Source organism: Microtus ochrogaster, unplaced genomic scaffold, assembly GCF_000317375.1.
Source record: "Microtus ochrogaster isolate Prairie Vole_2 unplaced genomic scaffold, MicOch1.0 UNK121, whole genome shotgun sequence".
NCBI classification, from domain to species: Eukaryota; Metazoa; Chordata; class Mammalia; order Rodentia; family Cricetidae; genus Microtus; species Microtus ochrogaster.
The window spans coordinates 399,848-414,361 of record NW_004949219.1 but is presented as its reverse complement, the minus strand read 5'-3'; the positions used below and the strand labels follow the sequence as shown (position 1 = coordinate 414,361).

At 43.3% G+C, this 14,514-nt stretch overlaps 1 protein-coding gene across 4 annotated transcripts in view; it reads right to left on the bottom strand.

Annotated features, from left to right (window-relative positions):
- Positions 1 to 14,514, bottom strand: part of Mre11 (MRE11 homolog, double strand break repair nuclease) — a 49,885-nt gene that overhangs the window by 28,977 nt on the left and 6,394 nt on the right. For all 4 annotated transcript variants that reach the window (XM_013355380.2, XM_026778280.1, XM_026778281.1 and 1 more), the window contains 5 exons: positions 10,146 to 10,233; positions 8,800 to 8,941; positions 5,937 to 6,051; positions 2,427 to 2,612; positions 1,134 to 1,305 (listed from right to left, as the gene is read on the bottom strand). In XM_013355380.2, coding sequence (XP_013210834.1) covers positions 1,134 to 1,305; positions 2,427 to 2,612; positions 5,937 to 6,051; positions 8,800 to 8,941; positions 10,146 to 10,233 — 703 coding nt within the window. The remainder of the gene's footprint in view (positions 1 to 1,133; positions 1,306 to 2,426; positions 2,613 to 5,936; positions 6,052 to 8,799; positions 8,942 to 10,145; positions 10,234 to 14,514) is intronic.

The window sequence follows — 14,514 nt, the reverse complement described above, 5'->3', positions numbered from 1 at the left end:
TCTGCATAGCCCTGAAGTCAATTCCTGAAAATAACAAGGAAGAGGGGAAAACAAAGGAAAGAGCAAATGAGAGACAGAGCCTAACCACACACAGCACTGTGAATAGATTAATGACAGCTTTCGACACAGCACACAGCAGCAGTCGGTACGGATCATGACCATCATTATCCCCATTTCCGACCTTACACAAGACTACAAAGTAAAGCCAAAGCTGACAGAATATGGACTGAGCATGTCAGCATGTGAGGCTAGCAAGCTGCCCGTTTATATGTGATAAAATGTGCAGGCCAACTACAGCAGGGCACCCAGAACCTCCACAGAGGCTGAGAAAGGGAGGCTGAGTTTTATTTGAAGTAGTTTTCAGGGTGGGAGGTGTGCAATGGAGATGAGAGGCGTGGGACCGTAGCATCCTCCCAGCTCCAAAGTCAGGGTCTTCACAAGGAAGATGAACCAACTGTAACAAGGATGAAAGTGAGGAAACTGGATGTGTAAGCTCAAAAGAAGTTCTGGGAGAGGTAATTAGCTTCTCTATAGCTAACACCCTTCTATGTTTAAAAAAAAAAAAAAAGTCTTTGCAACTAAATATTCAGCCCCAAAAATCCATTTGTAATTCCGTCTCTAAGGCCCGGGAACACTGATAAAGAGGTGCAGAGACCTGGGAGGGCCAGAAGGTAAGAATGGCTGCATGACTTCACCTGTGGGCACAACACTGCAATCAAGAACTCACTGCAGTCGCATCTGGCTGCACAAGACCAATTACTGGATACGGAAGGGTTCTGGAGAAGGGGCAGTCATCTTCAATCATGTACTCACTGATGCCAGGCCCACTGGGCACCAAGGTAAGGGAGCTGGCCCCGTTTAAACTCAGTGACTCACAAAACAGACACAAAAGTGGAAAAGATGTCTTCGTGGGGAGAGGGGGGCTTCAACGGTGCAAGGGAGAGAAGGGGACGTTATATACATGTATGAACTTGTCAAAGAACAAATTTAATCTAAATAATTACACTTAACAAACAAGAAGACTTTGGCTTCATTTCCCAAGCGCCAGTGGTGTTGCAGCTTCATAGGTCCCTCTGCTCTGCCCAGCGATTTCTCAGACAACACAGACCTCACAGCTGTGCTCAGAAAGTTACCTTCTCCAAGCAGAAGCTCTGGATGGCTTGGGTCACTTTAGGGTTGTCAGGGTTGAACAGGCTTGGGTGGTTAGCCAGAACCACATCCTCCATGAAGAACTGCCGAACTGTGCGGAGAGGCAGCTTCTGCATGTTCATCTTCCTCCCTTTAATGCGCAGCAAGCCCACGTGTCTATACAGAGGAACCAAGAGCTCAGGCATAGACATCCTCAGGAAGATGGATGCACCAAAGCTAGCAACCAGGTTTGGGGCACATGCCTGTGATCCCAGAACCCAGGGGACTGAGACAGGAAGATAACAGGTTAGAGGCTAGCTGTGATCCCTTCACAGACGAAAGGCTCCATTTTTCACTTAGTAATTATAAAAAAATACTCTTAAAAATACATTTCTGTTAATTTAATTTTTTATAGTAGAAAATGGCAAACATTCTTCTTTATAAGAATAAAATGTACTCTTCCATCATCTCCTGTCTGAGAAGATACAACTTCATAATGAAACAAACCTGACAAAAGTATAATAAAATGCTAACCAGATCATGACAGAGCCACAGGGAAAACCACAAGTATACACTCCACTGCCATGCTCCTTATACCACATTACCATAACCATCAGAATATCTCAGCGGAACCACTGGGTGAGACCTTCTACAGAAGCTCAGTTTAAGTTGTTGGCATTTTGTGAACTTACAGAAAAAAACCATTTCCCCAATTTATTGTGGGTAAAGAAACGCATGCACAGCAAAGTTAGAACTCTGGTAGGGAGCCCATTTTACCCAATTCTTGGATTCTACTGTGAGGCATTTTATTAAATTAATTAAAGTATCTACCGAGCTACCTATTTTTTAGATGTCAAGGTGAACTACGGATATCTGTACTACTTCTCTTAAAGCAGCAAGCGCTTGTATGTTTGATTTTTTTCACTTTTTTATTTACCTAGGAATAAATGAGATGAGGTGGGGGGGACCTTCAAAACCAAGAAAACAGTGCAACAACAATACCCAAGCTTCACACACAAAGTGCCCTTCAGGGGAAGAGAGACGGCTCAGTGAGTTAAGCACTTGTCTGCAAGCCTGAGATCTGAGTTTGATCCTCGAACCCAAGCCAACTGGAAGAGAAGTGGTTCCATGGTCTATGTGCATCCTCACACCTCCCTCCCTCTATCTCTCACACACAGAGTAATGAATGAAATCTAAAAACTAAGCAAGCTATTCTCTGCTGTCAAACCATGGGTGTGGGGTAACCAACCTACAGCAAGGATTTCTTAAGGACTGACTTGGAATATGAAAGTACTCACTTCTTCACAGCTTCTCCAGGGGAAAGGGAAGTCACCACTGAGCTTCCAGGCTGAGACACATAGAAGAGCTGCTGCTCGTTTTTAGTTGGGCCAATTTTACACTCGTGTTCATGGCCCCAGATAACGAGGTCAATGAAGTCATCCAAAAACTGCTCTGGGATGAAGTTGGTACTCCCGTGTTTACTCCTACACCAAGATTTAAGAGCAGAACATAAGTTCGCAGCAGTAAGGGAGCATTTCATCTTAGGTCTACACAGATCTACATATATCTTGTCAGAAACTGCCCAAGGGATGGGTATTCTATTGAATTTCAGAGCACAGGTTTATAAATTTGTAGGGTATGATCAAACCAGAGGCCTGACTAGAAGCACGAGGAAGCCAGGTCTGCACTGGAAGGAGACGGCAGAGTTTACAGAGAGAATACTCTACTTTGGGCAAGTCAGGAAAACCAGCTCTGTCTACCGCAAACCCACAAGTGGTCCTGACTGCACACCCCACGAAGCAGACAGATTTTAAAAACTGAGTTAAATGTAAACTTGTTATAAAGAACACACTCCTAAGTGTGTTCAGTGATGCTTAACTTCTACTGGCTATAAAAAGAAGGAATAGGGACCAGAGAGATAGCTTAGTGGTTAAGAGCACTGGCTGCTCTTCCAGAGGACCCAGGTCCAATTCCCAGCACAGACATGGCAGCTCACGACTGTCTGTAAATCCAGTTCCAGGGGATCTGATGCCAATGTACATAAAATAAAGTTAAATAAATTTTTAAAAAAGGAAGGAATGCGGTGGTTATTTTAGCAGAAGACACTGAAGTGCAATGACCTTATCTGAAAGCTGTGCTTTTAGAATGAGCAGGCCTCTGTGAGGAAGGATCCACCTGAGAGAACAGAGCGCCCTGCAGGGAAGAGCAGGCAGTGAGGGTGCTACAAAGAGAACAGCAAGGGAAACTGCAGCTACACTCAGGGAAGATGGAAAGCAAAGTTAAGAAAGCTGTGGGCCTTTGTGTTTCGTATGTCTTTGTGTGAGTCAAGTATGCAGGGTGTGAGGAAAAGCAGGACACACGCAAACATAGCACAATGGCATGGTGCCTTCATAGAGCACACAACCCAGCCTGTGAGAGACTGCAAAGTCTCCTGCTAGCTTCAGTAGTATCCCTCCTTCTGCAGCAAGAACCGAGCTGGTCACTATAAAGTGGAAATAAGTCAAATACAAAGGGTGCCTAGCACACGCCCAGCTGAGTAATCCTGTTTCCCAGATGTAGCAGCAGCAAATGTGTCTAAGAATGAAAAGGGGAGAAACAAATCACACCCAGTAGTGAGAAAGAAGGCAGGAATGAATCAGGGCAACTCAGGGAACCTGGCATCCTGACTAGCTGTGGCAGGCCACGGACTGAAGTCCACGGACACTGTACTCTAGAGGGAAATGTGCTCCTCACAGAGACACAGGTGTGCACTTTAGCTAAGCAACAGGAACAAATAGGACAAAAATGTGTTTAGAGGTGGAGCACTTGCTGAGCAATGCGAAGGCTGGGTTGGATCCTCAGACACACACATGCATGCACTGGGCTTCTTTCAGGAAAAAAGTCACGAATATGCAAAAGACACAAATGGACTACGCGGCTCTGGATTAGATTGGAATCAGCATGAACTTGTGGTTGTGTTTCTGTGCGCACACATACAGTTGTTTACATGTGTTACTATTATTAACTCTGTTCAACTGAGATGGCCGAGAGGCTCAGCATCAACAAACACACCTAGAGCTCACACAAATCCTAGCTCTAAACACTGCCAACAAAAGCAGTCAGAATTCCTTGGTGAAGTGGTTGAAGGAGGGCAGGAAAATACAAGATTGAATTACAGCATCTTGTGAGGTCAAGAACCTAAGGCTACACTCAACAAATAAACTAATAAACAAAAACAGATAGCTGCCCTCTCTCTTGCTCTTCCTCTCCTTCCTTTCCCCCTGCTCCAAGTCCTTGATATAAAAACATAAATAGGAAAATAAATGAGGAAGGGTCTGGTCTTTCCTACAAGGAATCCCAATGATCAAATATGGCAAGAATAGAGGTCAACAAACAGCACAAATCTTACACCACAGTGCTAACTACTATACACAATCACCCTGCGGGCAAGTCAGTCCTTAACAGTACCATGGAAAACAAAGTATTCATATGGTCAGAAAGCATCTTCCCCCAACACTAACTTCAAAAGAGAAAGTGGGAACTGCATTGAGGAGCAAGCTGTTGTCTTCTTGATCACACGTGAGTATCACCATCTTCTGCAGTGAGCTGTCACACAACCCTCAGCAGGGCTTTCCACCTTTCTTAAGGCTTAATCTTTTGGAATAATGGGTTTTCCTCCACCTTTCCCTGTGCAGTGCAAGGTGAGGCAGAAAAGGGAATGCTCAGCAGTGGTGTAAAGGTTCAAGGAACCCTCGTATACCAAAACACACTTGAGACCGTTTCAGACTCCTAAATCTACCTCCTGAAGCCTTGCACTGACCCAGCACTCAACCTAAATGCACTGAAATACACTGCATGGTCAGGCCCAAATCCTGGAGTCTTCTTCAGAGACTTCCCAGCTCTGTCTCTCTCCCCTTCCAGCTTCCTGCACTCACTCCTACCACCTCACCTTACTTTTACACTGTAGAGATCACAGGACAAACCACACTTCCTCTGGTTTCTCTTCCTCCCGATCCATCGTGGACTCTACCAACAGAATAAACTACCTACAACCATTAGCAAAAGACAACTGATCTAGGCTAGGTGTGGTGGTGCACGCCTTTAATCACAACACTCAGGAGGCAGAGGCAAGAGGATCTATCTCAGTGAGTTGGAGGCCAGCCTGGTCTACAGAGTGAGTGCCAGGACAGCCAGAGCTGCTATACAGAGACACCCTGCCTTGTAAAAACAAACAACAAACAAAGCAAACAGCCGCTCTAGCTATGTTTCTGGAAAGGCATTCACACACACACTGAGATGTCTAAAGAAAGTATTCACTGCATCAAACTTTATAAAGCAAAAAATGTGAAATAAAATGTTCACTGACAGAAGAAAACTACAACTACAGATCAGTAACAGAAAGGATGAAACTCAGTAATGTAATATTAAACACTTACTCACTGTCGGTGACACACAGCGATTCCTAATATACTAAGTATCTTCTATGGATAATACAATATCCACAATAAAGCACATGGAATGATTAATTCACAACCCAAACAATGTTTCCTAAGGGATATGAGGAAGCAGATGGGATGCTACAGGAATGGCACTGGTCCACGCTTCGCTGCATTAGTGTCTGTTATGGTCACTCTTGTGTCTCCCCTATTCGGGGCACACACTCCTTCCTGGTTATTAATCCTCATAAACTGGCTTCAGCCTGAAGGCGCACAAAGCAGTGCGACTCCTCCTGAATCCACGCTGGTGATGGTGAAGCAGTCAGACCTGTACTAAAGTCCTGCACAAACAGATCCTGAGAACCTCAGTGCTTTATTTCAGAGTACCATTACCTGTTCTGATGAATCACAAATAAGTTAAACCACGAGTTCTCGTCTTCCTTCGGTCTCAGCATGGTCACTTTTTTATTGACAAACATCCGATAGAGCCTTTCGTCTGGAATGGACCCTGGGAGGACACAACACTATTTCAAACGTGTTTTCCTACTGTGGACTTCAATGATGAACAGGCTTTTCTTCTAAATTATGCATTTCTCACAGGACTACATTTCTCTGTTCAGATGTGTATCTGAATTCTGGAATCGCATGTATAAATGGTATTACTAACAAGTGCCCCAGGTTCAAGGACAACAGCACTCATTTGCAGTCAAAGAACACTTTCTACTTTGGAATTAGGGTAATATGTACAGAGAGATGAATGAATTTCCTATGCTTACATTCCCACCAGGACATCTAGCAGCACCATGTGCCTTCCCTTCACTATGAATGTAAACGTGCTTTTCAGCTATGATATACCACACAGCATGCACAGAAATGAACACTAAAAGGGATGAGATTTTCTAAAACATGTTTTAAAGTGTAATACTACTATATATACTGAGTTTGTGCTTTTTAATAATTTAATAATTTTAAGTAATCCTTCCCATACACAGAGGTTTGTCTTGGTCTGGGTAGAAGACACCAAGAAAACAGGTAAGAAAACAGTACTAAGTTGTCATCATTATGTTAAGAGGAAAGGTCAAGACATGAACACAGAGAATAACTGTGGAGCTGCCAAGGCTGCTAGTTCACATTAACTAGAGAAGCAGAGTCAGTGACATCTGATGTACAGAGGAGACGGAGTGGACACAGGTCAGGCAAGCCCAGCACACAAGGCTGTGCTGGCAGTAACAGCTGCACGTAAAGCACTACATGTTGGTAAAACCTGAAGACACAGGCTGAGGGAAGGGTAACTGCTGAGTATGTTGTCAGTGCGAGGGAACGGGGACCCCACTTCTGCTCCAACACTCACAGGTGAAAGAACTGTGGGGGTGCACAGGTGCATCACTGAAGGGAGAAGGTGGAGGTAGGACTCTGAGAACTTGAGCACAAAGCTCTTCTTTAGGTTTAGGATGGAGCAGACACCAGTTAAGGAGGACAGAATAGGATGGCTACCTCGGGGGAGAATGGATCACTGAAGGGACTGCCCCAGATAACAGTGAAGACACAGTTCAATGTAAGAGCAAGCCACTTTTCTGGAGATACAGACATAAAGCACAAGAAATGGATTTTACACATTATTTCTAGCTTCAAAAATATTTGAGATACAGGGACTGGTGAAACGGATCAGCAGTTAAGAGCACTGACTGCTCTTCCAGAGGACCTGGGGCTCAATTCACAGCAGCCAACATGGCAGCTCACAACTATTTGTAACTCCAGTTCCAGAGACTCTAGCACCATTATACCAATGCATATAAAATAAATTTTAAAAAATAAAAAAGTATTTGAAATATAAAATATACAGAAACTTTTAAATGTGTTCCTTAAAAACAGAGTTTAGTTTTTCATTCACATATAATAAAGTCTAGCAAAAAAGGCATTCCTACAGAACACTAAAGAAAAGGAAAACAGAAGCCAGGAGTAGTCGTGCACATTTTCAATCCCAGCACTCAGGAGGCACAGGCAGGTAGATCTCTGAGTCTGAGACCAGCCTGGTCTACAGAGTGATTCCAGGACAGCTAGCACTACATAGTGAGACCCTGCCTTGAAGAAACCAAAACAAACAAAAAGAAAAAGAAATGGAAAACAATGAAATTAACAAAGCAGTGTGTGTGTGTGTGTGTGTGTGTGTGTGTGTGTGTGTGTGAGAGAGAGAGAGAGAGAGAGAGAGAGAGAGAGAGAGAGAGAGAGAGAGAGCGAGCGAGCATTGAGCATGCCCATGAGATGTGCAGGCTGAGACAGAGGTCAACCTTGAATGTCATTCTTCAGGTGCCATCCACCTTACTTTGAGGAAAGAGCCTCCAACTGGTCTATAGTTTCCTGATCTGGAACTTTCGGCTGCCCAGTGAGCTGAAAGGATTTTCCCTTCTTCACTTTCCCTGTGCTTGGATTACAAGCACATAATAGCACACCCAGGGTAAAGCAGATTTCTGAATCTGCTTTAATAATAAGATGTCAGTTGTAGAATAGAAGCAGATGTGAGCCACTAATGCATGAGATATATAAATAATTTTCTACCAGTCACATTGAAACAAAATAGCAAAATTAATTTTAATGTATACAATCTGTTACTATTGGATCTTCCTATCTCTTATGTCTAGTGTATTACAACTCAGAGTAGCCAGATTTCAGCCTCACAAACCAAGAAGGCCAGTGTCACTGTACTAGACAGGATGCTCTGACCTCTCGTAGACTTCGATGATACCAAAATGCAGTTCTGCTAAAGAGCGTGCCCTTCTATCATCCAGCTTTATAAAAAAGAGTCCAAAACAATAAATAGGACGGAAGCAGAGATTTTACTTGTTTGTTGTTGTTTTCTGCCAAAACTGCCATTAAGTATAAATAGCTACTGGTCCTTAGAAATACCAAAACTAGTGGTGGCGCATGCCTTTAATCCCAGCACTCGGGAGGCAGAGGCAGGTGGATCTCTGTGAGTTCGAGACCAGCCTGGTCTACAAGAGCTAGTTCCAGGAAAGGCTCCAAAACCACAGAGAAACCCTGTCTCGAAAAAACAAAAAAGAAATACCAAAACTATATTCACCAGAGCATTCCACTATCTTTTAGAGGTACCAATAAGGAATAATCACAATTGTCTGACTTCTCCCCCTTTGGAGGTCTCTTGGGTCCACACCAGCTCTGAAACTGTATTTGCCGACTGTTCACAATTATCGACTGAAGGGGACAATGGAATCCCATCTGACCTAAGGCCATCACCTACCTAGGCCGTACAGAGCGAGTTTCGTGCTTCCTTTCTGCAGCAGAACTGGACTAATGTCAATCTTCTCCACAGACATTGACCGTCCAAAGTGATTCACAAACCCAGCACAGCTTAAAATATCGAGGGCACAGAGGGCATCAGCCTATACAAAAGTTTCAAAGAGCATTGAGTTTAACCACAGAAAAGGATGGTCTGGGTGAGAACCATCCTACCGGTCTACAGTCTGAGGAGCACCACACTCCCACATCAAAAGCACACTCTGTAGACTACAGGATAAGTGTGTCTTACTCCCAAAACTTGGGATCAAAGTACTTTCAGATTAAGGGTTTTCTTGACTTTAGAATGTTTGTGCAGATCTTACACCAGGTGAAAATTCCAAGGTGAAAATCCAAAACCTAAAATGATCTAAAACCAAAAACTTCTGCATATCAACCTTGAGGTTTTCTTTTTGTGGCACTTTTAGCTTAACACTTTTTGAATTAAGGACACTCAACCCTTAATTACAAAAACAAATTGCAGCAATGTCTTCTGAAAACAAAGTCCCAATTGTTAAGCAGCTGCTATTCTTCCAGCCACAGACCACCAACAGCAGCTGAAAGCGTACAGCAGAGGCAACACTAGTGTCTCATCGATATCATGATGCCCTGGCCACTCAATCCCAAATCAGCTGTGAATAAGTGCCTTGGAATCAAATGAAGTTTGGTTTTTTGGGGGGTACATATATGACCACAGACTAATGACTTATAGTGACAGGAAAAAACACAAAGGTACTTTGTATTGGGATGGCCAGTCTTTCATATCAAGCAGGGAATAAAATAATTGAATCTAGATTTAAAATACTAAAGAAAAAGATCATTTTTTACAGTGAGAATCCAGGAGATCAAGGATGCTGAGGAGCTCTAGGTAGGTAGTCACCCCTACTCCCAGCTAGGCACTGTTAGCAAAATCCGAAGAAACAAAAGCAAGGTCCCAGCAGGCCCTGGATCAGTGGCTACGATTCCAGCTACTTATAGGCTGAGACGGGATCAGAAAGTCAAGGCCAGCTTGGGTAACTTATGAGATCTTGTCTCGAAAAACAGTAAAAAGAGGGCTGGGGATGGTAGAGTTGCCACCTGGCATGTGTCAGGCCCTGGTTTCCACCCTCAGTACTGCAAAGAGAAAAACAGTACGGCTCTCTCCTACAACAATTCTTACTCCAACTTAAAATCAAACAAAGAAGTCTAAAAACATAAACAATAATACTGATTTCATTGCTCAATCTGACTGCAAACTATTAGGGAAAAAAGGGATGATGCTTTGCACTAATCCAATGTCCTTCTGAAGAGTCCAACAAAGTGTGTAGTTACCCCTGTAGGATCATCATGGTTGCCATGGATACTAAACACCGGAATGGAAATGTTGAGATTGCCATCTTGATAGTTCACCCATGGAAACCTCGAAAGAAAACAAAGTGAAAGTCTCTGTAAGGGATAAAGCAGTTTCCCTAAAACATTCCTTCCAAGCAGTCACGTACTAGGCAACTACAAACACTTATCTGCAGACAATCCTAGTCAGTGCAGGAAATAAACTGCTAGATTAAAAAGTTTGAAAGTATAAAGTGTACGAATATCTAAGAACAGATAGCTGATAACTAGGCCTCTAAAATGTCTAACCATTTGTATAAGGCTTCTCTTGATAGCTCAGAAGAGGGGAGAAAACAATCCGGGCTCATATAGCACTGTTGCTGCTCAGGGTTTTGGAATCCAAAACAACAAGAACATAGCCTATCACCAGCTCTACTGCCTCCCCAGTTGCAATTTAGTCCCTGCCCATCCCTTCCCCCAGCCTCCTCTTCTCTGTGACAGTAGGGTGAGCCATTTCTATTATGGCTCTCAAAAATTTTATCTACATGTAAAAAAGTACATTTTTCCTTCTTATATGGTAGGACAATATGGCTTTCTGTCCCTGCTTAACCTACTTTGAACTCTTTCTACAGAAATCTTGTATGCAAAGAGCTCCCTTCAGTTTTTGCCAGCTGCATGGCTTACTGCCCAGAGCTGAAGCAGGTCCTCACACTTAGACTCTGTCTGGTCTTGTTTTCGAAGTGATACACAGGGAATGTGCACCAGGGATTGTTCCTCAACCTCAGCCGCATGGTTATCATCAACCCTTTCAGTCTACACCAGCGGGTCTGAGCTCTGCCATAGCTCTAATTAGCCAAGGATCTTTAAAGAAAGATCATTACCCATACCACACTCCAGGAGACTCAGCAGTTGGCATGGAGACTGGAATGAGTACCTGGGAGTCCTAGGTAACTGCAATGTGCACTGAGGACCGAGAACTGTCTGCCTATCCAGTGTCCATGAGAAAACACTTCAGCCAGTTCATCTGATGCCTTAGAAATGAGACAGCCGCTCTCGGACAGGCATTAGCGCTGTTCCCATTTCTGTGCACTATGTATACTCTCTGTCTACATTTTATAAACTAATGGACTTTCTTAATCAACAGAAGGAAATATTCATTTAAAAATCAGCCTTAATTTCTGTTGAGTTGCAAGTATTCTTCCTCCGTGAACTATGACATTTAAGTTTGCTCTGAAATTCTTTTGGTGTAAATATATTTATTTTTAAGAAGACAAATGTATCAATCTCTTTTTTTCTATCTCCTGTGATTTTTACATGACATCTCAAATAAATTCAAACCACAAACGGTATGAATTGTATGAAAGAGTGGGTAGTTGATAAGTGGGAAGTTAACAGGTCTCTAAGATTTAAAATCTTTGTAGAAGTCAATCTTTACAGCAAGGAAAGAGATGCTTTTACAAAGTCCTCTACCTAAAGACTTTCTTTCATACTTAATAATTCCTCATTATTAAGTTATTGTCACTGAATAACAGGTATGTCCCCAAGTGTGAGCTCTCGCCTCCATCGAAGACTGCCTGTCTCTTACATGCGGCTCTTTCTGGAGTTCCTAGTCTGTGCCACCTCTCTGCCAGTTCATGAGTCACATGTTTAATTACTTATAACCTGATCAGGCTACTCGATCTTTCCTTATTTCAGAATTTCCCTTTTGTGTCTGTCCATTTTTCCCATATGACATAAGAAAACTGGAACAGGAAAGTAACCAGAATGCAATGGAAAGAGATGAAGTAAAGTTAGTGTTCATATCAAAATAGAGAGTAAAAAGATGTAAGCATTGAGGAAAAGAAAATGGGAAACCATTGTTTGAAAAAGTAACAGTCTGGCAGGGGTGGCGTAGGCCTTTAATCCCAGCACTCAGGAGGAGAGGCAGGCAGATCTCTGAGTTCAAGCCCAGCCTGTTTACAGAGTGAGTCCCAGGACAGGCTCCAGACAGGCTCCTGTCTCGGAAAAAAAAAAAAAAAAAGCAACAGAATTTCTGAAAATAAGACAGATGGGGGGGGGGGCACACTTTGAATCCCCAGCACTTGGGAAGCAGAGGAAGTCAGATCTCTGTGAGTTCAAATCCAGCCTGGTCTCCTGGTCTACATAGTGAGATCCAGGCCAGCCAAAAGTATATAGTAGTGAGACCCTGTCTCAAACAGGGGGGTGGGGGGGATGAATTTCCTGAAATTACTAAAAAAAACAATTCTTAGATTAAAACAGAGGAGGAAGGACAGGGGACATGGCTCAGCAGTAAAGTGAGCCTGGCATGGGAGGTCATGGACCAACCCCAGCACCAGGAACAAGTGGACAGTAAAACGTATGATGAAACCCAAGCAGATAAAGAATTCAACCTGCAGCTAATGACTGAGGTAACAAATGCCTCAGTCCCCCGAGTGCTTTCCTCAGGCTGAAGACTACTCTAGGCAGTTTTCTTGCTAGCTCAATCTCCATAACTTATGTACCTAGCACGAGTAAGGAAACGACTGGTCGTGTGACCATTAAATGGCAGAGCCATGCTCTAAACTAACACCATCCAGAATTTATGCTCTTTGGGAACTGGGGAGACAGGCCAGGCAGTGCCTGAGGTTGATGCATGCCCACACAATCCTCCTGCCTGTTTCCAAGGTGATGAAATTACGTGCGAGCAGAACCACATCCAAGGAACCCATGTTCTTAACCACATGCTTCACTGGCTTTCCAACAATTAAACTAACAACAGATTCAACAGCAGTATAAATTAATTAATTAATAAGTAGGAACTCATCACTCACACATGTCTAAAGAGAAACGACTTCAGGCTGGGCAGTGGTGGTGCACGCCTTTAATCCCAGCAATCAGGAGGCAGAGGCAGGCGGATCTGTGAGTTCGAGGCCAGCCTGGTCTATAAGACATAGTTCCAGGACAGGCTCCAAAGCTACAGAAACCCTGTCTCAAAAAGCAAAAAAAAAAAAAAAAAAAAAAAAAAAAAAAAAAAAAAAAAGGAGGGCGAGAGAGAGAGCAAGAGAGAGAAATGACTTCAGACTTCAGAGAGCAGGTGGTCATGCACGGTAGTGCACACCTGTAATCATAGCTAGCAGAGACAATGAGGCAAGAAATCATAAGTCTGAGGCCAACAGGGATATGTAGAAAAAAGCTATGGAAAATAAAGGGGCTACGGAAGGAGCTCAGTGACAAATACCCATGAATACTCGGACATTCCTCTCTCCAGAGGTAGATTTTAACCCTCTCCCATGGAGTATGGGCTGGCTTAGGGACCCACTCCTAACCAAGGGCAATGGAAAGAAAAACAGCTTTGCATCAGAGAAACCTGAAGACATCTTAGCCTAATGACCAAGGTCAACAACATCAGTGAAGTCTTGGAGAGGTCACGTACATCTAACACAAGGCTATCAGAAAAGCCCTTCGCTTTAGTGATAGTCTTCCCTAGCCCACAATCCCTGTCCAAAAGAAACAAGAGAGACAAGCAAATGAGAGGTGGTCTACAAACACTAGCCAGTAGGTACCAGGGCCATCAAAGACAAGGAAAGAGAATCTAGCACCATGGTGACAAAGAACACATTTCACTAAAATATACTGTGGTGTTCGTACAGTACCGAAAAGAAGAAAATGGCTTGGGCTGGGGACATAGGTAGAGTATTTGCTTAATACACACAAGGCCTGGCGTTCCAGCCCCAACGTAGGCAGGTTAAAAAAAAAAAGATATCTTTACTATATAATGTATATAATGTTGTAGATTAATATAAGGCCTACATCAAAACTGTATCTGGCCACAACAACAAACCATAAGCACAGCTAAAAGAAAATGACTGAGGAAAAGCCTAAGCCTTTTACTAAGCCAAAAAAAAAATGGCTTAGTAGCTAGCATATATAAGTAACTTTCACAAATCATGTCAAAAAAGATTTAAAAAAAAAACAAAACACTACCGGGCAGTGGTGGCACACACCTTAAAATAAATTTCAGCACCTGGGACTCTTCAAGTTCAAGGCCAGCCTGATCTACAAAACAAGTTTAGGGCAGCCTGGGCTATTCCAGAGAAACTTGTCTGGGAAGGAGGGAGGGAAAGAGGGAGGGAAAGAGGGAGGGAGGGAGGGAGGGAGGGAAAGAAGGAAGGAGGGAGAGAACCAAGTTTTAAAGTAGACAAAAACAAATGCAAACAAACTCCAGAAGAAAACAAAGAGGATGCGAGATCTAAGATAAAATGAGGTCCAACATTAGTTCCAAAATACAAATTGCTAGGTGGTGGTGGCGCACGCCTTTAATCCCAGCACTAGGGAGGCAGAGGCAGGCAGATCTCTGTGAGTTTGAGGCCAGCCTGGTCTACAAGAGCTAGTT